Below are 24,759 nucleotides of genomic sequence, written 5' to 3'. Positions count from 1 at the left end.
TCAGTCACCAGGACTTTTTTATTTAAAATCTACCTCTCATGTCTCCAAAATCCATCTAAATCTCCATTCCCCTGGCTGTTTTTGTGGTTGAAGCCACCATCTCTGAATGACTATAACTTATTTTTAAGTCATACAAATTATTGAAATTGTCTTAACTGGTCATGTGACAACCAAAATGAAGGAGGTAACCTCATCCTCCTTGCTTTAAAATCACCACTGTGTCTCTGGGTTCTTAGACTAAGTGTTATCTTTCCTGGCTCATAGGGAACTGTATGTCCTGGAACTGTTTAATTATTTTCAGTCTTGCTAGTATCCACCTCACACCAATATCTAGTCATCTGGAAGGTTTTCTGCTGCTCCAGGTCTTGGAATAGGTTGTTCTATTTTAACTAAAACACCTTCAAACCTTGCTCCCAGCCAACCCACCCTTAACTCTTCCTGCAGGACTTGACTTAAATGTCATCTCATGTCCTCTCCTCCCACCTGTCATACCTTCTAAATCTCTAGTGGATGTTCCCATGTGATCCCTGTTATTCGACAGACATAGAAATGACCACACTTCTTGCTGCGAAGGGCACAGATGCAAGTGCAGTCTTCAGTGAGTTTTAGGTCCTCAATAACTGACTGGCAAGGTAGTCGGGGCCTCTTTAGTATAAATTGATCTAATTTTACGTTAATGACAATGTTAATGCAAGATTGTATTCTCCCTCTGGATATTATTTATACGTAATAATATACTAGTTCTCTTTAAAAGCCAAGCATTTATTCATCTTTTACAGTTGAATGCCAGTTGACATACACCAAGTCTACCATCTGAGCTTTAAGTAATCAAGTAACTTTATTTGCTCTGAAAATTACTAACTGCCGAGGTTATGCTCACACCACGATGCCTTGGGTTCAAACGACTCTGACCTAAAGTACCTTTCAAGCTTTCCCATGAATTTAAAGGGCCATTTGTCTCACCAGCGTTGAAGGACTCGGAGGACGAGCAAAGTGCAAATGAGTCAAGAAACACAGACTGAGCAAGTCCATCTCATAATTCCCACTAAGCGCCAGACCAGAGTCACGTGGAATCTGGACCCTAGCCTCCTCCTGGGGTGGAACCAGCCTCCGCACACGCCCTCCCAGCACCTGGCCTTCCCTCTCGGCCCCGCCTCCACGGCACCGCCCAGCCTTGAGGCCCGCGTCCCGGCCCGGCCCCGCCTCCACAGTCCAGCCTTGCTCTGAGTCCGATCTCCAAGCCCCGCCCTCCCCAAACCACGCCCTCCCAAGCCCCGCCCGCCTCCAAGCCCCGCCCAGCTCCGAGCCCCGCCCGCCCCCACACTACCTTCCGCTCTTAGCCCCACCTTCGAGCCCGGCCCCCTCCCGCTACTGGCCCCGGCCCCAAACTCCGGTCCCGCCGAAGGCCCGCCTCCACGGCCCGGCTCCTCCCCCCAGCCCGTTCAGTTCTAAGCCGGGCCCAATCCTAAGCCCCACCGCCGCTCTCAGCTCGGTTTTCCGGGCCCTAACCGCGCACCCCTACACAAGCCAAAGCCCTGCACCCCCGAGTCCGAGTCACGCCGCCCCGTGCCGCCTCCCCCTCCCGGGGGCGGAGCCGCGTCAGGTGCGGGGGCCCCGGGCGTGGCGGGCGTCACGGAACGCCAGGTGCGGCTTCCGCGTCAAGATGGCTCCCGCGTCGCGCGCCGGGGCCTGGCTCCGGCCCTCCCGCCGCCTTCCATCGCGGGCCCGGCTGCTGTGCGTCGCCCTCTGCTTCCTGTGCTGGGCCCCGGCGGCCGTGGGCGGCGTCCCCGAGCTCGGGCTCTGGACCGCGACGGTCAGCGATGTAAGTGGAGTGGGGAACCCAGACGCGGCGCGTCTCCCGGGGCCGGCTCGGTCCCGCCGCCCCACGGCCCCGGCCCCGGCCTTGTTCATCTGCGCTTGCCAGGCCTGCTCTGGGTCCCCGGAGACGCTCCCTGAGCCTTTGTCCGTGTGGGTGGGACGCCCCCTCCTCCAGCCCGTCCGAGGCTGTGGGGAACATGATTGCAGTAATCATGTTTGTGCTTGAGGACCGTTCTCCCTTCTAAACGCTGTTACTCATCCCGAGAATCACCACTCCCCAAGTCCTGGCCTTTCGCTCTTTGACAAATTCTGGCTGGATCAGGTCCTCGTTTATTCAAACCTGAGCCCCCGAATTCCTCGGCACTTGAAGCGGCACCTTATGAGATTTGACCTCGGTTCCCCTTAAGCAGCCACAGGACCACACCCCTGAGGGCACAAGGACTTTTCCTGGACTGCTGTTTCGGCTTAAATGTAGAAAAGCACGTGTGCTGGTTGATTGATTTTTTTTCTTTTCTTTCTTTTTTTTTTTAATGAACAGGGAATAATTCAATAATCACTCACCACTCTCCCCTCTTTGTGGGTTCCTGCATTTCTCTAAGCCCCTATCCTAGTTCTGGACCTGTGTGTGTGGAGGTGGGTTGAGATGTGTGATAGGAGTGTTTGAAAGGCTGTCAGGAGGCATGAATGTGTGGAAACTAACTTTCCAGGGCTGGTCATTTGAGAACTTGGCATCCATTGCCTACATGAAATGATGTGGGAGGAATGCAAGAGTAGAATTTTGGAAACTCTTGCTAAAGAGGTTCGGGAAATCTGGAAGAGGCGTTAATTCTTGCTTTTTTAGGATCAGAGGGTGACTCATTCAGCTGTTTCAGATGAGACTTTTCCACATGCATTGAAATGTCAAAGGCAAAACCTTTATTTTTTATTTTTCTCAACCAGAGGCCACAAATGCTTCCTACATAACACAAACTACACCCTCCAGAATAGTTTAATTCCTAGTGCAACCATTTCTTCCAGTATTCTTCTGGATTGGTACCCTGTTTTGTGCACCAGTAATGTAGTCTGCATATCTCCATTATTGAATTTCTCTGAATGGTTAAAAAGCAAAACTCTTGGTTTCATGCTGTGTCCTGCCGCGGGCAATGGATGATGAGGCCGTGGATGATGAGGCCGTCTCAGGGTTGAGAGATTGCGCGGGGCGGTCAGGGAGTTGGCCACTTCAAGAGACACACTTCAAGAGAGTGAAAATCTGAGTGCAATTTTATTTGAGTCAGTGGTCAGTATATATATGTTTTTCTAAAGGCATAGGATCAGTTATCAGTGAACTAAACCAGCTGGCTCATAGGTTTAACTTATTGACAGGGCAGTGATCTATGTCCCAAGTTACATCTGGACCTAGTCATATTGCTAAGTAGTCAGGCTAATAATCTTTTTTTTGTTCTATGTAATTACCTTTTTTGTATTAATAACTATTCACTACCACTAACTTATTTATTAGTATGGGTGAATATACTTTTCACAAAGTAATATTTTTTCATTAAGATCAAAGCTAACAAAGCCAAGGACACAACAGAGAAATCATAAAACTAACAATTCTATTATTACACAGAGTTTAGTAACATTTCATTTGAATTAGCCTAATTATTAAATTATGTATGTTTTTTAATTAGCAACCAATGACCAGAAAAAGGAAAGATTTTAGAAAGACAGTTGTAGCAGAATAAAGTTTGTGGGCCTTGAGAAAGCGAGATAAGGTTCTGTGTGTTCAGCATTCCTTTTTACTTTCTTTGTGGCGGCCTCTGGTGGTCGTTATCTCTTAACAGGCATCCCGCCTATCTAAGCTTTAGGGAGTTTGCTGTTCTCCCCCTGCGCGCATGGTTCCTTGCCCACGCTGGACCTCAGGGACCATGGCAACAGCCATTAGCCCTGAAGGTCACTGCAGGGGGAGGTGCAGCATGTCCATAGTGACACACACTAATATAAACTAAGTCAGAATAAGTAATATTAAAGTGAATCAACTGTTCACAGATTGTTAAACTACTTAACCATATCTGTAAAGATCTTTGCTAATTATACTTTGGATGGTGATATTCCAAAGGCCATAGGGGAGGAGTGACTTTACTTCCTGACTAACAAAGACACATTTTTTTTCTTTGGTCCCACATAAGCTTTAGTACTGTGTGACTCAAGTCAACAGCAGTTCAGAAGGTCCACCGTTGTTGAGTAGTGTGATAATGTCCCTTTTCAAGTTAGTAGAACTTCTTTAAATGGAAAAGGAAAGGGCCTCCCCTGGTGGCGCCGCAGTTGAGCGCTTGGTTCCTCTGCAGTGCCAGTTTGAGCCCCGGCGAGGGTCCACAAAAAAAATAAATAAATAAAAATAAACAGAAAAGGAAAATGGGGAAATATTTCATTTGCACTGCTCATCTATCAAGAAATGGGTCTTTTGATTGTAAAGATCAGCAAATAGTTTGAGTACCTAATGTGCACCATGCACTATACTGACCATTATTGCAAAGATGAATTTTAGATACAGCCCTTTCAGGAAACTCAGGCAACAATAGTCACAGCAGATTCATGAGTAATTACATATGTGGCAGCATTTGGGGATATTAGCCAAGCACCAGGATGATCACCCTATGTTGCTTTCTGCTGGCTGGTTCTAAAAGATAAGTAGATGTCACCTTGGTGAAGAAGAAAGAGGGGAGTACAGCTGCAGCAGTACTTGGGGCCTCTACTTCATGAAGTTCAGGCAAGAGTGTTAGAAGGGTCTCATAGTCTTTCCTGCCCAAGTTTGGCCTTGAGCTTGAAGCCAGGGGTTGCAAACTCAAAGACCTATGGGAACTGAGGCAAGTGAGTTAAGTGAAGTAGGTTCAGGACTGGGGAGAGTGGGCAACTGGGTGGACTACATACAGATTGCATAATCTTCTAAAGAGGGCAATTGTCATTCAGCTCCAGCTGATAGAAACTATATGGCAGTGGCAGTGTGGGCACAGAATTGCCAGGTCTCCTTTTTATAAGGTGAAGCCAGAACCCATAATTTTATTATGTTAACTAATTGAAAGTTTTTTAAAAGGCCCCTGGTGGGCCAAACACCTATAGAATAGAAAAGGCTACCTGACCACCAGTAGCTACTTTCTGGTGTGAATGAGAGAGAGCCATTGAAAGATTTTAGATTTTAATAAATGCTAATAATCCCTCTGACTGCTATCTAGGGATAAATTATAATCTTACCTCTGGAGACAGAGGTACCAATTAAGTTACTATAGAATGGTAGGCAGGAAATGTTGAGGACTTGCATTAAGGCAGTGGTGGTGGGAATGGAGAGAAAGAACTAAATTTGGGAAGTGTTTGTGAGATATCATAGACATACTTTGGGGTTGGGTGATGGAGATGAGGCACTAGGAGGAGCCATGGCTTGGGTGACTGTGGGTGTCACCACCTACAACCAGAATAGTGTAGAAAGAGTTGGTGAGGAAAAGAGGAATGTTGCTGGTTTAGGTGATGTTGGTCACTGCAGAGGATATGACCTTTAGACAGTTAAGTATGTGGATCAGAGGAGGTATCCAGGCTTGGAGTTTTGTTGTTCATTGTTGAAATTCCTGGGGAGGGAAAGACAGTAAGAAAAAAATGACTGTCCTCTCATTGTTTTAAAAAATTCTTAATCACTTGCTCATTTAACACAGTCCCTTCAGACATTAAACAGTTAGCTAATACATTACTTCATTTTGGTTGTAGTAAGGGTTGTGAGGATCAGTGGATCTTAGGAACCATGTATGGGACCTGGCTTGGTTTAAGCCATAATAGAAGACTTCCTGAGAAAGTCTTTTGAACCTAGCCTTGAAGGATAAGAAGGAATTACCTAGATGAAGAGTGACATGGAAGGGTTTTTAAGGAAGTGTTCAGGTTGACCACTAAGGCTCTGGGTGCAGGAGGGAGACTCAATCATGCTTTTTGGAACTTAAAGAGAGGTGGGCAGGCCTTGATCATGCAGGACCCTGTAGCTCTGACAAGCTGTTAAAAGTACACGTGCAAACCTACAGCACTTTAGGGAAAGGAATCCCTGTTTTAGCAAAAGTACTTTAATGTTCCCAAGACAGCAGCTAAATGCACAGATGGGTCCTGTGTCCCAACAGCAGTAATCATGCAATGGCAGCAGCCCCAGGGTGAGACACTTGAGGCAGGAACTTTCCAGAACCTCACAACTGAAGGAAATTGATATGGCAGGCAAGCTTTTAAGCAAGTGAATGATGTGATCAAATGAACATTTTTAAAAAATAATCACTGTGGGGGCCTTCCCCGTGACACAGGGGTTAAGCCTTAGCACTATCATGTTATCCCTCAGTCACTGCAGCACCAGTTCAATCCCCTGCCAGGGAGCTAACCCACATGGCGCAGCAGATCTCTCCTGTCTCACCCACTGTTCCCCTCAGCAGTGTATTTCAGTCAATCTGCCTGTTTTGCTCCCCACTCTCGTGAAAGGATTTACCCCCCCCCGCCCCAGCCCTGCACCTCTGGCCTACACCCCAGCTCTTGTATGCATAAATAAATAAATCTTAAAAAAAAATAATCACTGTGGTCACAGGATTAAAGCTATATATTTTCTAGGGTAAAGCAATGAAACGGTAGAGAAAATTTTTTAAAACTTTCCTTGTTTTTCCATTTTAGAAATCAGGACCGCTGATATTTAGGAAAACTATGTTTAACTCTACGGATATCAAGTTTTCTGGTAAGTGTAATAAACTTTAATAAAATAAATACAAATGTAACAATATAAACAAGGAACATCTTGCAATACATGTTTTATAAACTAATTCATTAATATATTGTGAACTAATATAATCTATATTATGAACTAGGCAAATGTTTTGTTTTTGCGTGGTTCTAGTGTTTTAAGGGTTTCTTTTGTTTCAATCAAAGCTTAGTTATTTGCAACAATAGATTTTTCTGAACCTGTCTCAGAAAATGTAATATGAATCATTCCTTAAAAATTATCACTAAAGTCTAGTAAAGTATTCTTTAGCAAGAAAGTATTTGATTTCTATGAAATTTGACTCTGAATTCCAGCTTTTCAAACTAGATGCATTTCTTTTAGTAACAGATGAAATGTCACGATTGTGATAAACTATGATCTGAAGATTTTCTAAATAAATACATGATCATAGTATGAAATTAAAATTATCAGATGCTAATATTTTAATTAGGATTTTAATACTTATGAAAATCAAAGTATTTGTTAGCACTGTGTTGTCAATGTAAACACAATATAAATACTGATATGCCAGTCATAGAGCTTGAGGTTTTCAGTATTTTTAATGGATTTATATTGGATAACATTTACTGTAGTCTAACTCCTCTTATTATTTCCAGTCACTTGACTAGATGAGTTGGTGGTCAGAGTTAGAGTTTAGGGATAAGGAGCAGTGTTCAATGGGTATAGCATATTGGCTTTTTAGGGTCCAAACACACTTCCCTTTTCTCTAGCACACCATGTACTGATTGTTTGTTGGGGATTCTGATTTATGTGGGTCTTTGCTGAGGGAGGTAGGCCAGATAGCAACTACAAAACAGATGAGTTCAAAGCAGCTTGGTGATATCACAGATCATCAGTGGTGATAAGAGCTTGGTGAGGGGGAAAAAATAATGGCATCTAATTGTGGTAATGAATTTATACTCAGTCTTCAGACAATTAAAATGTAAAAGTCTAGTGTAGACAAAAAAAGTTACATGAATTATGAAAACGCAATTTGATTTAAAAAAATCAATCTGTAATATCTGAGAGCAGCCTAAGAATAACCCACAACTAAGACAGTGGTATTAACATAGCTAAAGTAAGAATGAGGCTCCAGAAACATTTAAAAATTAGGTAGTTTAGTCAGGCAAAAGCTGGCAGTGCCCCAACGGCATGGATGAGAGAGAGGTCTTGGACCATGACCGTAGCCTTGCCATGTGGCTGGCAGGTGTGGATGCCACCTCTACCTGAGCCTCCTTATTTTAGTGCCATGCTCGCCAAACAAACTTTTCATTACCATTGGGCATCCTTTCTAATTGATTATTACACATCCACTTTACAGTTCTTGTTCTTATTCATTTGGAAATTCTAGTTTATACATCTGCTTTAGTGGTGTGGTGAAGGACTGAGTCTCTGTTCTCACAAGGTCCCATTTTAGTGCCTGTAGAGCTAAGGATTAGCTTTTTTTTGATGTGTCAGTACTGTTTTGCATTTGAGACATCTGGCTTTCCCTCTTTTACTGTCCTGTTCTAGATTTAGTCATGTGGACCCACTGTTGAAAATCTCTTAGTATAGGGCCTCCCTGGTTGCCCAAGGGGTTGAGACACAACCTATGAGGCTGTCCGCAGCCACTGCAGCATGAGTTCGATCCCCATCCAAGGAGTACAATCCCTACCCTTGACTAAGAGATACTGAGGGAAGGGGAAGGCACCTTTGATAGAACAAGGATCAAGAGGCCTTTGGGCAGGGCACCTAACATAGTCTAGAAAAGCATAAAGAAATAGTATGCTTGCTAGAGAAGGCTTTAAACCTTCTGAAAGAAGAGCAGGAGTCAGCCAGATGAAGAGGAGGTCAACAGTATATGCAAATGCCCAGGATAAGTGAGACTACTGTTCCATGTCTATTCTTACACCAGTACCACACATTTATAATTACTGTAACTTTGTAAGTTTTAAAGTCCAATAGTAAAGTTCCTCAACTCTGTTCATTTTGAAAACTGTTTTTACTATTTTAGGTACTTTGTATTTTCATATAAATTTTACAAATAGCCAGTCAACTCCTATATAAAAATCTGCTTGGATTTTAACTGGGATTAATCGACTCTATAGACATGGGGAGAAATGACGATGATATAGATCTTTTTATAGATGCCTTTTATCAAGTTGAAGGAATTTCCTTCTGTTCCTAATTTTCTGAGAGTTTACCATGAATGGTTTGTTGAGTTTTTTTCCAAATGCTTTTCTGTATATACCAATATGATTATGTGGTACATTTCTCTTATCCTGTTAATATGGTGAATTACACTGAGAGATTTTTTCTTTTTTTTTTTTTAACGATTCATCCATTCATGCACATGAGAACTGGGGCACAGGCCAGAGGCATGGAGGGTGAGAGAATTCACCCGAGCCAGAGCAGGGAACAGAACAGGCAGACCAACTGAAAACACTGTTGAGGGGAGCAGCAGGCGAGCCAGGAGAGGTCTGTCGCGCCATGTAGGACCCTTGCCAGCGGCCGGCGCTGCAGAGGTTGCGGGCAGCTTTGTAGCCCAGCGCTCAACTGCTGCGCCACCAGGGGAGGCCCCACTCAGTAATTTTTTAATGAATCAATGAGTGAAGGAAACATTTTAGATGTATTAAGCAGTGACTAGCCTGTCCAACTACTCAGTTGACTTTAACATTGTTCTGAGCATATAGATGCAGCTGTGTACTATAATCACTTTTAGTTAAGTATAATAAGTTAATGTCTCATTTGCGGTGACTTTGGTAGAAATTAGGTAATATATTACTCATTGTTTCATTAAAGTAGCCTATTTTAAATTGTATTCTTGAAACCTTAAATTTATATTGAAATAAATATGTTATTATTGTAAAATGAAACTTTCTTTTTCTAAACAGTTAAGTCATTCAGTTGTTCTGGGCCTGTGAAGTTTACCATAGAGTGGCATTTGAAGTACCATATCTGTCACAATGAACATTTTGAGCTGGAAGTAAGTAAAACAAATTTTTAAGTCATGTAAAACTGTGAAGGAAAGATTTTGAGTGTATAGATTTAATAGCTCATTAGGTGAGGAGGCTAGAAATACTAGATTGTGCTTTAGAAGTTCCACAGATTTATTGGGACTTTGGCAATAAATAATTATATCAAAGTATATTCATAATAAGTATAAACCTTATGAAAAATGTTAGTAAATGTTTAAATCAGACCATGGAAACTATTGATACAAGGACCGTAGGTTACTTACAACAAATAAAAATCAACTTAATTCAAGAAATAAATGTAAAAGTTTCAATTCATTAAAAAAAATTAGTAATTCTATATTCTACATTTGTTAGCATTCTGACATTTTCCTTTGTTTTACCTCTCATAAATCAATCAGTTTTCAGTATGAACTCATATTTTTACTTTGTTTTGTGGGTTATAATATACTACAGGTCTGATTGATTTTGCTCAAACTGTTCCTTATTTTGCCAGTAGGAATCAACCTTTTCTTGATGCCTAGGAGCTGTAGCTAGGTCATCTTTATCCTTTCTAGGATGAAGAACCTTGGGTCATTGATACGGAAATGAGTGTCCTCTTTACACTCAGTTGAATTAGCCACTTTTGCTTTCTGTTGCTGTTTGGTTTGTCTGTCTTTGTGGTTTAATGCTACTTTCTTTCTGGGTCTCTTACATGTAGGGGAAAAAATGAAAGTCGCCTCAAGACAGAGTATTTCTTCATGGTCATACCTTAATTGCTTTTCTTACTAGAAGATTATGCGTGTATTAAATACTGCTATGTCTGAGAACACTAGAATGGCTAAAATGTTAGGATTACCTTAATTGTATTTAACATTATACTCAAAACTCTGGTATTTTGTTCTGCATATTTCAAGTATTCCAAACTGAATAAATGTTGGTATTACTTAGCTTTTAAATTTTATTTATCTTTTTGGCTAAGACATTTGGAAAAAATTATAAGAGAATTTTCTTTTGGGTAGGACCTGTCACGAAACCATGAACTTAGTGTTGATGAAGACTTTTGTGGTCATTATTTCAAGAACATTGATTGTTGGACAACAAAAAATGAAAACTTAGATTGCAACAGTGATTTGCAGGTGTTCCCTTCATTGAATGTGAGTATTTGTCTTGCCTTATTAAGATAGAATTTATTTTATTCCCAGTGAATATAAGTGTCAGCTTGTTTGCCTTACCAGTATTTTGATAAAGAATGGGGCTTAATTTGTTCATTTTTAGGCTTAGTTCTTTTGTATTTGTAGTAGTACATGATAAGTAAGGTATTGGCACCACTGTTGTATTTTATTTTACCCCTTTGCAGCAACATCTTTAAAAAGTGATTTTTTTTAATCTTCCTTTTATAATCTGCTGGTAATTCACCCTCATTCTCTCTTCTGTCCACGCCAGTCAGACCTTTGCCCCCATCATTCCATCAAAATAGGTCTAGTCAAGATCACCAGTGACCGCCATGTGTTAAATCCCATGATCTGGTACTCTTACAAGAGTTCTGTCGGCTTATTTCATTTATCAACATTGAACACACTGGAACACTCTCCTCCTTTATGTACTTTCTCCACCCAGCATAGAAGGTTATTAGATTCTAAAATTTATAAGCAATCCCTGGGTTGTGAGGCTGTGGATCATTTTATTTTTGTTCTCCTGTAAGTTCTGTAACGAAATGTATCATTAGCAAAAGTTAAGGTTCTTTCTTAATGTGTATTGAAGTGTAATAAACATAGTGTAAAGCATACATGTCTGGAATGTACAACTTGAATTTTCAAAACCTCAACACCCATGTAGACTCAGGTCAAGCAGGGAGTGTTTTAGCACCAGGGACCCCTTTCAGTTCATCATACTCTCCCCACCAGTGGTAACCATGATCCTCACTAAGGGAGTTTTCAAAGACAGAATTTTGTTACTCACATTTGGGGTACAATAAGATTTGTTTGCTGATAATAGCTTTCAAATCTTTACTTTATTCATAACACCATTTTTTTCTTAATTGTACATTGTAGATAAGCAACAATATAAAGTGGAATTATTATTCTTTTTTCCAGAATAAAGAACTAATAACAAGTAACAGAAATGTTTCACACCACGACAGATCAATGGTAAGGCATTTTATCTCTTTAAAATATACAAATTATAGTAAAACTGAAACATCTGCTAACAGAGATACTTGTAGAGTGATATAAAGTAGAACTTAGACATTTAGGGGAAGAAAAACATTTAAAACAATGTATTTCTTATATCTGAATGTTGTATATACTTGTTTCTGTCCTTAAAAATCTCTTTAAATTTTATTTTAAGATTTAACTTCTACCCAGCATTTCTTTTTTCTTGTTTTTTTGTTTGTTTGTTTGTTGTTTTTGTTTTTTTTAACTGATAAAATATTGGTTAGGTCAATACCTAAATACAATACCTAAAACATTAAGGGAATATGTTCATGTGTATCACCACATGACACCACCACCAAAATACCCTTAACCCTTTACCATAGACCATTCTCCCCTTAGTTCCCTCCCTCACCCTGCCCCTCTAGTAACCTCAGTTCTGCAGTTAGATTTCTAGGGCTTGTTTTGGTTTGGTTTTGTCAGTTCCTTTGTTTTGTTTTGTTTCTGTGTGTTCCACACATGAGTAAAGTCATCTGGTATTTGTATTTCTCCTTCTGGTTTATTTCACGTAGCATAATCCCCTCCAGTTCCATCCATGTTGTCACAATGGCTGTAGGGTTTTTTTAAATAGCAGAAGAGTATTCTAATGTGTATATATACAACTTCTTAATCCACTCACTGTTGTTGGGCACTTAGGTTTTTCCCTAACTTGGCTGTTGTTAATGGTGCTGCAGTCAACATGGAAGTGCATATATCCTTTCAAATTAGTGTTTTGCATTCTTTGGATAAATGCCAACGAGTGTGATTGCTAAATCATTGTGTATATCTTTAATATTTTGAGAAAGCCCCATACTGTTTTTTCATAGGGACTGGGCCACTCTACATTCCCACCAACAGTGTGTGGGGGTTCCTTTTTCTCCACAACCTCGCTAACATTTGTTGTTCCTATTTTTTTTGTTGTTGTTTGTTTTTGCCATTTTCACAGCTGTGAGGTGGTATTACAAATTGTTGATTTGCAATTACCTGATCATAAGTGATATTGGACCTTTTTTTTCTTTTTTTTTATTTTAACATTTATCATTTTTTACATTTTTGTAGACCATATTTTCTTCCCCCAACCCCTCTTTTTTTTTTTTTAAGATTTATTTATTTATTCATACAAGAACCGGGGTACTGGCCAGATGCACGGGAGGGTGAGAGGCTTCACCAGAGACAGAGCAGGAAACAGAACAGGCAGACTGACGAAATACACTGCTGAGGGGAGCAGCGGGTGAGACAGGAGAGGTCTGCCGCACCATATGGGACCCTCACTGGCTGGCCGGGATTGAACTGGCGCTGCAGAGGCTGCGGACAGCTTCACAGCGTTGCGCTCAACCGCCTGCGCCACCAGGGGAGGCCCGATGTTAGACTTTTTTTTCATGTACTTGTTGACCATCTGTATGTCTTTGGAGAAGTATCTTATTTCATTCCTCTGCCCATTTTTTGATTGGGTGTTTGTTCTCTGTTTGTAGAGTTGTATGAGCTCTGTGTAGACCTTAGCTATTAGTTCCTTGTCACCTATTTTATGTGCAGATATTTTCTGCTGTTCAGTAAAAGGACTTTTTGTTTTAATAGTAGTTTCTTCTGCTGCACAGAAGCCTTTTAGTTTAAACCTTCTTTTTCTTTAAAAACTAAAATTCTACTTCCAGATATCCAAGACAGCACGTGGTGATTTGGGCAGCATGATCATCATTAAGGATTTAAAGAAGTAGATGGAAACCATGGTGTAGCACAGGTTGGGGGGAAGGAATGTAGTATTTGAGGGAATTACTAATAGTCAGAAGACTAACAAGTTGAGAGGGTTGGAGGAATGGTGTGTAGGAACAGAGAATAGGTTTAGGAGAGAGCTTAATGTTTGCTTTCATATTGCTGGTTTTCTCAGCCAATCTTAACTTGTAGTCTGAGAATGCAAAGTCATTTACTCTGCAGTGGCTAGGACAAACTTTTTGCTGTGTACAGGCTGGGGAAGGAGTGGGAAATGAAAGAGAAGGGGAGGAAATAGTAAGGAGGAATGTGAAAAGTTTGGTCCAGGTATGTGGAGCATTAGAAGGTTCTTAGATATTACAGTAGGCAGTTTTTCCTCACTGGACTGCTAGTGACATAGTACCTTAGAAATTTAAATAATTTAGCTATCATTTCTAACAATATTATGACTTCCTCACCCAGTTCAATTTAAAACCACACACACTTTTAAAAAGTGAATGCTTAGTGATACTAGGATATAATATGGGAGGAATCGATTTTTTTTTAATTGAAGGGTTATATTAAAACAGAATAGTTCTGCTAAGGGGAAACCGGTAGGAATATAGAATGGAGAAGACTTTTCCTTCTTTATCACTTTAGGTGTGGGAAGATAGTGGTTTAAAAAAATGGGGGAAATTCTTCTAATGTCCTTCCACTGACTACCATTTTTTTTTATTGTTTTATTTTTCAGTGTTTTTATGAAAGGGCCCGGTTTAATTACTAAAAATTGTTTTATTATGAGGAACCAATGTTTATTTCTTATATAGCAATTTAAAAAAATAACTTAAAGATTATTTTTTCCCTGTTTCAGGATATTGTAGCCAGAACACAGAGAGATGGGTTTCATATCTTTATTGTTTCCATTAAAACGGAAAAAACAGATGCACAGTGGAATTTGAATGGTATAATAAAATTACATGCATGTTTATTGTTTGCTTTCACTGTATTCTATATTTTTGTCATTGACACAGATCTATTTTCTGTTAAAGCACAATGCTTAAAAGTGAATTTCTGTTAATCACAAAAATGAATAATCTGTTTATTTGAATAATAATTTGTTTATATGAATAATCTGACTTATGTTTATCTCAACTCTATTTTTTTTAAGTGGGTTGGAAATTTAAAATTAAGATAAATTAAAATTTTTATTATTTTCTTATTAATTTTTTTAAAGATTTGTTTATTTTAAAGATTTATCCATTTACGCACACAAGAGCTGGGGCATGGGCCAGAGATGCGGGGAGTGAGAGGATTCACCAGAGACAGAGCGGGGAACAGAACAGGCAGACCAACTGAAATACACTGCTGAGGGGAGCAGCGGAAGAGACAGGAGAGGTCTGCTGCACCATGTCGGCTGCTCCCTGGCCAGCCGGGGATCGAATTCGTGCTGCAGAGGCTGTGGATTGCCTCATAGTGCGGTGCTCAACCCCTTGCGCCACCAGGGAGGGCCAAGATTTATTTATTTTTATACAAGAACTGGGGTACAGGTCAGAGGCACGGGAGGGTGAGAGGATTCACCAGAGACAGAGTGGGGAGCAGAACAGGCAGACAAACTGAAGGGACCACTGAGGGGAGCAGCAGGAGAGACAGGAGAGGTCTACTGCACCATGTGAGAATCTCCCTGGCCAGCTGGGAATCGAACACGCACTGTAGAGGCTGCAGACAGCGTCACAGCGCTGCGCTCAACCCACTGTGTCACCTGGGAGACCAAATTAAAAATTTTAAACTTTATAGTGAGATATAAAATTCTCCTTCCTTCCAGATTAAAAAAAGCATATTTTAACATGTAGAGATGGGTAGGCAACACCTCAATTACATTTGAAGTAGATATTAAATAAATAAATAAATTCTAACTTTAGAAGATCAAAAAGAAAAAATAGCCATCATTAGGGGTTTAAAATTTTGGCTCTTTGAAAAAAAAATTTGAAAGGTCTGTAGCCTAGGAGTAGAAGTATGTCTGTTAACTGTGTGATTTGTAAGGACTTGCTTCTCCCCTGACCTCATGGTAGACCCTCTGTGCCTTGTTTAGCTCTACTTCACACTGCCCAGTCATGAGTAGGCTCATACTAAGCAATTTTCACAGGAATGACTGCTTTCATATATCTTAGAATTACTTTGACTGCCATTTCCAGTGGGGTATCTGCTGGGCTGACGGTAGGCAAAAAACATGTGAGTGTCCTCGAGATTTGCAAAGTGCTCTGGCTCATCCTGTAGGAACAAGAGATAAGATAGGCTTTACCTCTGAGTGGCACTCAGTCTAGTGGGGAGGCAGAAAGCAGGGGTGAGACAGGGGAAGCTAGTGGAGGTGGTTGTTCTGGAAAAGTGTAAAAAGTAGGACTTCCTTTTTGAAGATGACATAATGGCCTAGACCATGCCAGAGAGAGGGAGCAGGCACCTTGATGTCGTTCTGCTACCTGGCCTGTGCCCCTTTCTTCCTCAGTGTCCTTTTCTTCGGACACCAGCAGACAGATTAAATCCCCTGTTAGAAACTGAAGCAGTTGCCGAGTTCTGCAAGTATTTCCTTATATTTAGCATTGTTACTGCTGCCTTGGACAACATCCCAAACTATATGCTTGAAATCAGTAATTTAGCTCAAGTTGCATTAGGGAAGACAGTTCTCAGTGAGGGGCCAAACTAAAACCAATACTAGGGCCTCCCTGGTGGCGCAGCGGTTGAGCGCTGGGTTGCGAAGCTGCCCGCAGCCTCTGCAGCGCTGGTTCCATCCCCGGCTGCTTCCCGGCCATCAGAGGAGGGTCCCACATGGCGCGCAGACCTCTCCTGCCGCCTGCTGCTCCCCTCAGCAGTGTACTTCGTCAGTCTGCCTGCTCTACTCTCTGCTCTGACTCTGGTGAATTCTCTCACCTTCCCATGCTTCTGACTGTACCCAATGCTTGTATAAAATAAATAAATAAATCTTTAAAAAAAAAAAAGAGTTTAAATGTTAAAAAAATAAATAAAACCAATACTACTGTGCAGTCTGCAAAAGGTCAGTTTTGGTCCAGCATTTTATAAGCAAAGGTATCTTTAATAAGATTACATAATCAAGCAACTAGTAACTTATTATCCAATGCTTTATGTGTGCTCTGTAAAAATTTAGCATATCTTTGTTTGGTTTCTACTTATGGAAACTGATGGGAATGAACTTATATTCAAAAACTTAAGAAAAGATTGTTAATTTTACTTTTTCATTTTTTTTACCCCACCCTAACCGTCACCAGTTTCTCTTTCAATGGTGGGGCCTCATGGATATATCTCTGCATCAGATTGGCCTTTAATGATTGTGAGTATTTCTCATTTTTCCTTTTTTTAAAAAATGAATTTTGTATCTTAAGTGGAAAATCAGTGGCTCAGAGGTAGTAAGCCCTTAGTACCTTATGCTTTGACTTAACCTCTATTTCTGACTCCAGAATGACTGGAAAATTAAAAAAAATAGATACTTGAATGTAGAAATGCCCATTTTCAAATGATCAGGAAAGGATTAACTGAAATTCTTTCTCTTCCTACAGTTTTACATGGTGATGTGTATCGTTTATATTTTATATGGTGTACTCTGGCTAACATGGTCTGCCTGTTATTGGAAAGATATATTAAGAATCCAGTTCTGGATTGCAGCTGTTATTTTCCTGGGAATGCTTGAAAAAGCCGTTTTTTATAGTGAATACCAAAATATCAACAGCACTGGACTATCAAGTAAGTTGTGACCATCTCCGTAAATATAGTATAATGCAGGAGTCTGCTGGCATCCATGAGTAGCACTGTGGGGGCCCCTTTCCTCAGTGGTTTGTTATCAGCCATAATATAGGTGAATGGAGGGAAGCCAAGAAGAGAATGTTATAGTTGAACTCTGATCTAGGTTAGCATGTGTGTTATCTTCATTTTCAGTTTTCCTCGCTGACTTCCCCTCACTTTCTTCCTGAGAAAAGAAAATTCCCATTCTCTAAGGTTCATCTACCAAGTATTAAATGAAAATAACATGAAGTTCTGAACAGGGAATTTTAATCCTTTCACCATTTCTGTTTCTCACCCCCGCCTCCCACATCATTCTCTTTCTTCTCCTTTCCCCTGCAAAAAAAGAAAATTTGGCCACAGAGAATAAAATCTGTGGTGCCTGGATGAATGGTTCCTTCAGCCTTTTTGCATTCTCTCCACTTTGTTGCTCTTACAAAGAACTTCCTGTGGGGCCTCCTTGGTGACACAAGGGGTTAAGTCTCAGCACTGTGAAGCTATCCACAGCTACTATAGCACAAGTTTGATCCCCCACCAGGGAGCTACCCACGTGGTGCAGCAGACTTCTCCTCTCTCACCCGCTGCTCCCTTCAGCAGTATATTTCGGTCATCTGCCTGTTCTGCTCCCCACTCTGTCTCTGGTGAATACTCTCAACCCCCCGCACCTCTGGCCTAGACCCCAGCTCTTGTTTACATAAATAAATTAAATAAATCTTAAAAAAAAAAAAAAAAACAACTTCCTGTGTCCATTGAAGGCACCATCACAGTTTTCTCAGTGGGATGTGTGAAGCAGGGCAGACATATGTGTGTACCAGACTTCCAGAAGGTAGATTTAGAAAAGGCCAGTGAAGTAAAGGTACAGATGATTCTATCACTGAACCTTTGGAAAGTGATAGCTCAAGACAATTGAAAGTACCCAGGATGGTGCTTCTAAGCAGCCAGTTACAATTGGCTTTGGTACAGATTTTCAGAGGGCTTGGTTGTGTCTGCTATTTTTAAATATTCCAGGATGAAGAACGTGAGTTGAAATATAGATGAAGCAAATTTGGCAGAATGTTGATAATTTTTGAAGCTGAATGGTGGGTAAATGGGAGTACATATACTGCTTTCTCTGTGTCCCAGAACAGTTTGTATTTTCCCCAAAATAAAAAGTTTCAAAGGACATATACAAAAGAATAAAGGACAGAACCCCAGAAAGGCATGTTAGAAGTGTTATCACTCTTACGGAGTTCAAGCAGTGTGGGCCCGCCTGCTCTAACACACTTGAGGAAGGAGAGAGCTGCGCCAGGACTAGGAGGTCGTGCTCTTGAACATCAGAGAAGGCAGTTCCTCTCCTTGCCTGCTAGGGGTGATGCTCCTATCTGGAGAGAGTAAAGAGTGGTGTGAACTTAGGTGAGGGGCAACAAAAACCTGAGATCCGGGAAGAGGTGAGAAACTATTTGCCATCCTCAGACTTCCACCCCTCTGAGATGACACCAAAGGGCTTGGAAAAGAAGCCCCAAGACTGCTGTCAGTGTCTTTGAGGAGTCCTGTGTGAAAGAAGAGGTACAAGAATCCTGGACATGTGTTGATGTTGTTTATAATTTTCCTGAGTGGGAATTGTGTGACCTAGGCTGTCTTTCTTAGCATTGATTCCGGAAGTGTAGACATTAGGAAACTCTTTAAGGGCTGAGAAGCAGGGAATGTTAGAACGCAGCCTGGTGCCTTAGAAGTAGTTTGTGTCAGATAGACTTCTTTCTTTTGTGCTTCCAGATTGGTGGCTAGGAAAATGTAGCCCTTCATATTTCTTCAAGACTTCTTCAAGTTACTTGACAAGGTCTTTTGTGATTGCATATGAAGAAAATAGAGAAAGGTGGGCTGAAATCAGTGTGTTCACAACTGGTTTCCAAATATCTTTCTACTTCTCTTCATCTTCACTGCCAGCATGCTTATCAGCTCTTGGCTGGATTTCTAGAATAGTCTCCTAAGCATTTTCCTCACCTGTAGTCTAATTCCTTTTTAAGCTATTAAGTAGCGCAATCTTGGCTTTATAAAAAATTGCCCAGGGCCTCCCCTGGTGGTGCAGGCGGTTGAGCGTAGTGCTGTGAAGCTGTCCGTAGCCTCTGCAGTGCTGGTTTGATCCCGGCTGGCCAGCCGGCGAGGGTCCCACATGGCTCGGCAGACCTCTCCTGTCGCACCTGCTGCTCCCCTCAGCAGTGTATTTCATCAGTCTGCCTGTTCTGTTCCCTGCTCTGTCTCTGGTAAATCCTCTTGCCCTCCTGCGAATCTGGCCTATACCCCGGTTTTTGTATAAATAAATAAATAAATCTTTAAAAAATAAAAATAAAAAATTGCCCATTTTGTTCCAAGGGTCAGCAAACTTTCTCTGCATAAGCCACATAGTAATTATTTTTTGACTGTGAGGGCCATATGGACTCCGTTGCAGCTACTCTGCCATTGTAGCTTGAAAGCAGCCACCAGCAATAAATGGGCATGGCTGTGAGCCAGTGCAGCTATATTTACAAAAACAGATGTAGAGACTAGTATGGCTGATGACCTAGTTTACCAATTCCTCTTATATTCCCTGTTTTCTCTCATTGACTTCCTGCTGCCCTTAGCAGTTCAGACCCACAACATGGCCTTAAAGCTCTGTGTGACTGGTTCCTGCCTTTGTCTTTCTTTTCTCATTACACGACCTGCTACAGACATAGTGAGCATTCACTTATGGCATATTTGCCCTTCTTCTTTCCCCTTTCCTGCCCTCACATACGCCATTTCCTTTGCTTTCCCCTATCCCTTCTCCCAGAAGTTAACAAATACTGATTTTGATATCACGTCCTCTGAGAAGTTTTTCTGGACTCAATCGCACCTCCTTAAAGTGAACATTAGGTTGACTTTCTTCATAGTTCTGGGAGATGGTGCTGTGTTACCTCTAGCACTTACCTCCTGAGTTCTGTCTGCTTAGCCAGAGTACAAATTAGGGTAGGGGACGTGGTGTGTCTTTTTCTAGTTTAGCCACAAAGTAGGAGCAATAAATGAATAAATACTGAAAGCTTCCTGGAGAAAAGAAAGCTAGAAGACATTGTGGTTTTCAAATATTTACTGGACAAGAAGGAGGACATAGATTTTTGTAGCCTCAAGGGAATTAACAAAAACAGAGGGAAGCTCAGCGAGACAGATTTCAGGTTGATATGAGAAAGCGTGCCCATTAGAGATGATCAAATAAGGAGTGAGTTCTTCAGCAGGAAATGAATTCCCCTATACTGAAGTTTTTAAATAGCATTTGGATTAGATGACTTTTAAATCAAGTCTCGCTAATTCGTTTGAGGTCAGAATATAGTTGTACATTACATATTTAGAATCTTGGTGGCAGGCCTCCAGATGTACACAGAGTGAATGAGTTATTCTCTTTTTCCTCCCCAGCTCAAGGTTTATTGATATTTGCAGAGTTGATATCAGCGATTAAGAGGACATTGGCTCGCCTCCTTGTGATTATTGTGAGCTTGGGTTATGGCATCGTGAAGTAAGTATTGGTGTGTTGAAAAGACAGTATACAGTCTTGTGATTCCATTCATCTACATTATGGCTTCTGTAAAACTGGAAACTTCTCAATATTATAATGTAAATCCTATAGGGAAATAATTGCAAGAACATGTTTTCGAGGGATTTGCATGTACTGGCTCGTTTATACTGTCTGCAAATAAAGATCCTGAATTTGAGTTCCAGTAACTCTATATAGTTAGATGAATAAATAACCAACCTTAAGAAGGGAAATTTTTAAATATTTCTTAAAGTTCAAACCAATTTCTGTTTCCTAGAAATAGTTACACTTCTGTGATTGTATTTGAGCATTGTGAGAGAAAGAGAAATAAATACCAAGACAGCAAAATTTCTGACTGACACCTGGCTATCCCCTGGGAAGCCTGCTGCTTCCTGACCATCTCAGACAGATCTTTTCTCTCTCATACCTGTGAGTCACTGCTGTAAATATGGAAGAGCTCATCTTCTTTATCCTCATTGCCTTTTTCAGACCATCATTCTTCCCTCCTCCGTAAGACACTCTGGTTCCCAGAGCTCAGACCTTCAGACTGGATCATCTGCGACACCTAACTGTGGTCCACTCTGAGCACTTGCTTCACTGTCCTCAACACTTCATCTATCAGAATTCCCTGTGGATGATCCTTTAAGTAACCTGATCTCACCCCATCTTCTCTTGCCCTTCACCACATCTCAGCTGTTGAGTCCCATGACTATTTTCTAGTTGTTATTATTACATAATTGTTCCCTCTTCATAATCGTAACTTTAAGCAACCTATTTTTTAATTGTCACCTCTCTGTTTCCTGTTTACTTTCTCCACTCTCAGTTTCAGTCGCTCTGACTCTACTATGGCTTCTGGCCCTTTGATCCTACCAATAGGTCAGCAGGGAACTTACATTCTTGAATACACCTGAAACCCCCTGCCTGACTCTGTGTCAACTTCACTTGGTAAGACCAGCTTTCTATCTGTCAGGCTCACCTGGAGCAGCAGGAGCTGCCTGAGAAGAACACCCAACCACCCTCCTCAGGCTGACTTTTGCTTCATGACCCTGAACTTTCAATGCAGCCCTAGTCGTGCTGGCAGTTCTAGATCCCCTTGACAATTTATCTTCTCATTCTCCCTCTTTGCACAAGACAATTGTACCCCTTCTCTTTCCTCAAACCTTTGACTCGCTACCCATACCCATTTCCACTGATCTTGGTTCATTTCTCACTAAGGAAATAGCCATCAGACGGGAATTCCGATGTGATCCTACCATCAAATCTGACCCTACATAGTGTTTTCCCCTTATCTGACCCTACACAGTGTTTTTCCTCTTGAAAGGCAGGGGCCATCCCTGCTCATGGTTAAGTCCTGCTCTGCCCTGTGCTCTAATCTCATCTGTCAAAGAAACTGGTCAGATACTCAGTCCTCTTTTCTCCCATATCATCAGTCTTCCTCTCTGGTGGGTCACTACCAACAGCACGCTGTCATTGCCATCACCTGCAGAAGCAAAACCCTCCCTCGATCCCATATGACCTTTTCTTCTACTTCTACTCCATTTCTCTTCATTCCTGTGCAGCGTAATTTTTCAAGTGAGCTGTCTGTACTTGCCACTTAAACTTTCCCTCATTTTCTTTTGAACATACCCTAGTAAGGTTTTGTCCCATCCTTCTGTTGAGACTGTCCTTATCAAGGTCACCTCTCCTGGCCAAATCAAGTGGCTACTCAGTCCTTACACAGGTACCTGGTCAGCAGCTTCATTGGTTGAGTGCTGGTTGCACCATCTGTCTCTGCTGCCAGCCTTCCTCATCTTCTTGAGTTATGGTACTAGAGTGTCCCAGACTCAGGCCCCTCACCTTCCCCCTAGTGACTCGCACCCCTGGGCACGCTTAGCCAGTTCTGTGCTTCTAACATCAGAATGCTTCCAGAATTACTCAGTCCCATCCCCTCCCGAGCTACCCCCCTGGTCCAAGCCACCACCCTCTGCCTAGGCCTCTTCAGTTGGCTCCTGACTGGTTTTCCAGCTTCTGCCCTGGTCTCCTATCATTCTTTTCAAATACAGCAATGGCCAAGATGATGCTTTAAAAATGTAACTCAGATCTCGTTACTTTCTTATTCATTCAGTAAAACCCAGACTCCCTTCTGTGGCTTTCTCAATGGCTGACTTCATCATCTGCCACGCTCCCTTTGCAACTGGCTTTCTTGCTGCTGTTGTTCTATAAATACAAACACTTCTTCACAGTGCAGTAAAGGCCTCTGCCTGTAACTGTGTTCTCCCAGATCCCACACATAGTTCACTTCCTCACTTCTGCTCCACTGTCCTCTCCCAGGGAAGATTGCGCTGTAGGATTCCTCACAGAGTACGCACCCTCCATCGTGCTGACCCCTCATTCTTTTTTACAAGACCACTTGATGTACATCTTAGTCTTTGCTCTCTCTCCCCCTCACTTGAGTGGAGTAGGATCTTTGCCTGTTGTGTGTCCTACTGTACCTGGAGGCCCTGGTGTGGTCCATGGCACAACTCAGACACTCAGTAAATATGCACTGTGTGCAATCGTGTGTGCTTGTGAGCTCAGGATTGGGGGGGTAGAGAGATTCTAGCCAGGAAACCTTCTCATTATACTTTTATTGAGGTTCTTTCTCAAATTATGGGGCCGTGGGAGGCGGGTGGCCCAAGAGGAGCTTAGTACAGTATTAAGAACACAAAATTCTCTTGCAGAATCTTGTACCTCTCAGTTCTTGTCAACATCAGGTGCCTATGGTTGTTGCAAAAAGAATAGAAGATTGAGTTCACTGTCAACTTGTTATAGTCAGCTCAAAGTGAGAGGTGTAACAGTTGCTACTGGAGTTAGCTGGCCAGATGAATCAGACCTTAGATTAAATAAATTATATAAGTAGTCTTAAGTATGAGCTATGGATATTAGTTTAATTTTTATTGAGATTTTATTTTTAAATGATTATCATGAGTATTTTTTCAAAACCAGTTTTTTCTTTTAACTGTTCTGATGGTTTTTAAGTTAAAACATGTACGGTGAATTCTAATTTATAAATGTCATGAGATTTCTATTTTCAAATTATTAATAGCAAAAAATATCTTTGTATTTTCCCATCTCATTTATATTTTTAAGGAATAAAAAATGTTATTTTGATTCTTTTTAATTTTCAATGAAAACTCAGGTCTGTTAGCACTCTTATTTTGGGTATTGAGAGACAGAAGGTAATTGAATTTATCTTCTTAATATCCTGCACTTTCTCTACGCAAGTCAAAATCAGTGGATTATCTCTAACAAAACATAACTCAGAATGTTTTTAAATTAATGTTTAGTGAAAGAGTTAAATTATTACTTCTATTAAGACACTTAGAGGTTGGCACGTAACTTCTTAGGTTTTATCAATCTACTCTTTCATTTAGTAGAAATAGCACCTGGGTTATGTTTATTATATTACTTGAATTTCAGTGGCAGAATCCTCTAGCATCTGTGTGACCTCAAAATACTGCTGTGTGGGCATCTGTACAGCTTACTGTCCTAGAGAAGGAGACTGGTTTTTTTTTTTTTTTCTTATGTTTTTTTCTGAGCCTATCTGTGCCTTGTTCCCAGAGAAAACGCTGTGTGCTAAAACAGTCCCTCAGAGGCAGCAGCAGGCTGATTTGCTGAGATCGTGACTACTCTGGTGTGGGAAAATGGCACCAGTGACTAAATGCGGATGAATCTTACTTACCAGTTTTTGCTTTCGTTTCTTCTGTTTCTTCTTCCTCACTCCAGGCCTCGGTTGGGAACAGTCATGCACCGGGTGATTGGTCTGGGGCTGCTCTACTTCATCTTCGCGGCTATCGAAGGCGTGATGAGAGTCATTGGGGTAAAGACTGCATCATTCTTTTCGTAGGGGTGGTGAAATGTGATTTTACTCGAGATCTCCTGAGATGAATTTTTAAAGATAAGAAATTTATGAGAAAGGTCAAATTTGAGCTATTTATTCCTATAGGACAGTTCCCTTTTTAAAAATACTTCTCAAAAGTAAAAGCCTGGACAGAGCCCTTCTTAAAACATTATTTGATTATGAAGACACCACTTGATATCATCCCAGGAGAATGTTCA

General features: G+C 41.2%; 1 protein-coding gene across 1 annotated transcript in view; it reads left to right on the top strand.

Moving 5' to 3' along the window:
* The first annotated feature begins 1,663 nt into the window (after nt 1-1,663).
* TMEM87B (transmembrane protein 87B) overlaps nt 1,664-24,759 on the top strand; it is a 47,872-nt gene continuing 24,776 nt past the window's right edge. Inside the window, exons 1-10 of the mRNA XM_054701856.1 lie at nt 1,664-1,822; nt 6,484-6,544; nt 9,442-9,533; nt 10,524-10,658; nt 11,598-11,651; nt 14,248-14,338; nt 16,655-16,716; nt 16,943-17,126; nt 20,565-20,664; nt 24,427-24,520. Of these exons, the coding sequence (XP_054557831.1) occupies nt 1,664-1,822; nt 6,484-6,544; nt 9,442-9,533; nt 10,524-10,658; nt 11,598-11,651; nt 14,248-14,338; nt 16,655-16,716; nt 16,943-17,126; nt 20,565-20,664; nt 24,427-24,520 (1,032 nt within the window). The remainder of the gene's footprint in view (nt 1,823-6,483; nt 6,545-9,441; nt 9,534-10,523; nt 10,659-11,597; nt 11,652-14,247; nt 14,339-16,654; nt 16,717-16,942; nt 17,127-20,564; nt 20,665-24,426; nt 24,521-24,759) is intronic.

The sequence above is a fragment of the Talpa occidentalis genome, unplaced genomic scaffold (assembly GCF_014898055.3).
Source record: "Talpa occidentalis isolate TD23 unplaced genomic scaffold, MPIMG_talOcc4v2.1 talOcc4.5, whole genome shotgun sequence".
Lineage (NCBI taxonomy): Eukaryota > Metazoa > Chordata > Mammalia > Eulipotyphla > Talpidae > Talpa > Talpa occidentalis.
The sequence above is the reverse complement of the archived record's forward strand: the minus strand, read 5'-3'. Positions and strand labels throughout refer to the sequence as shown.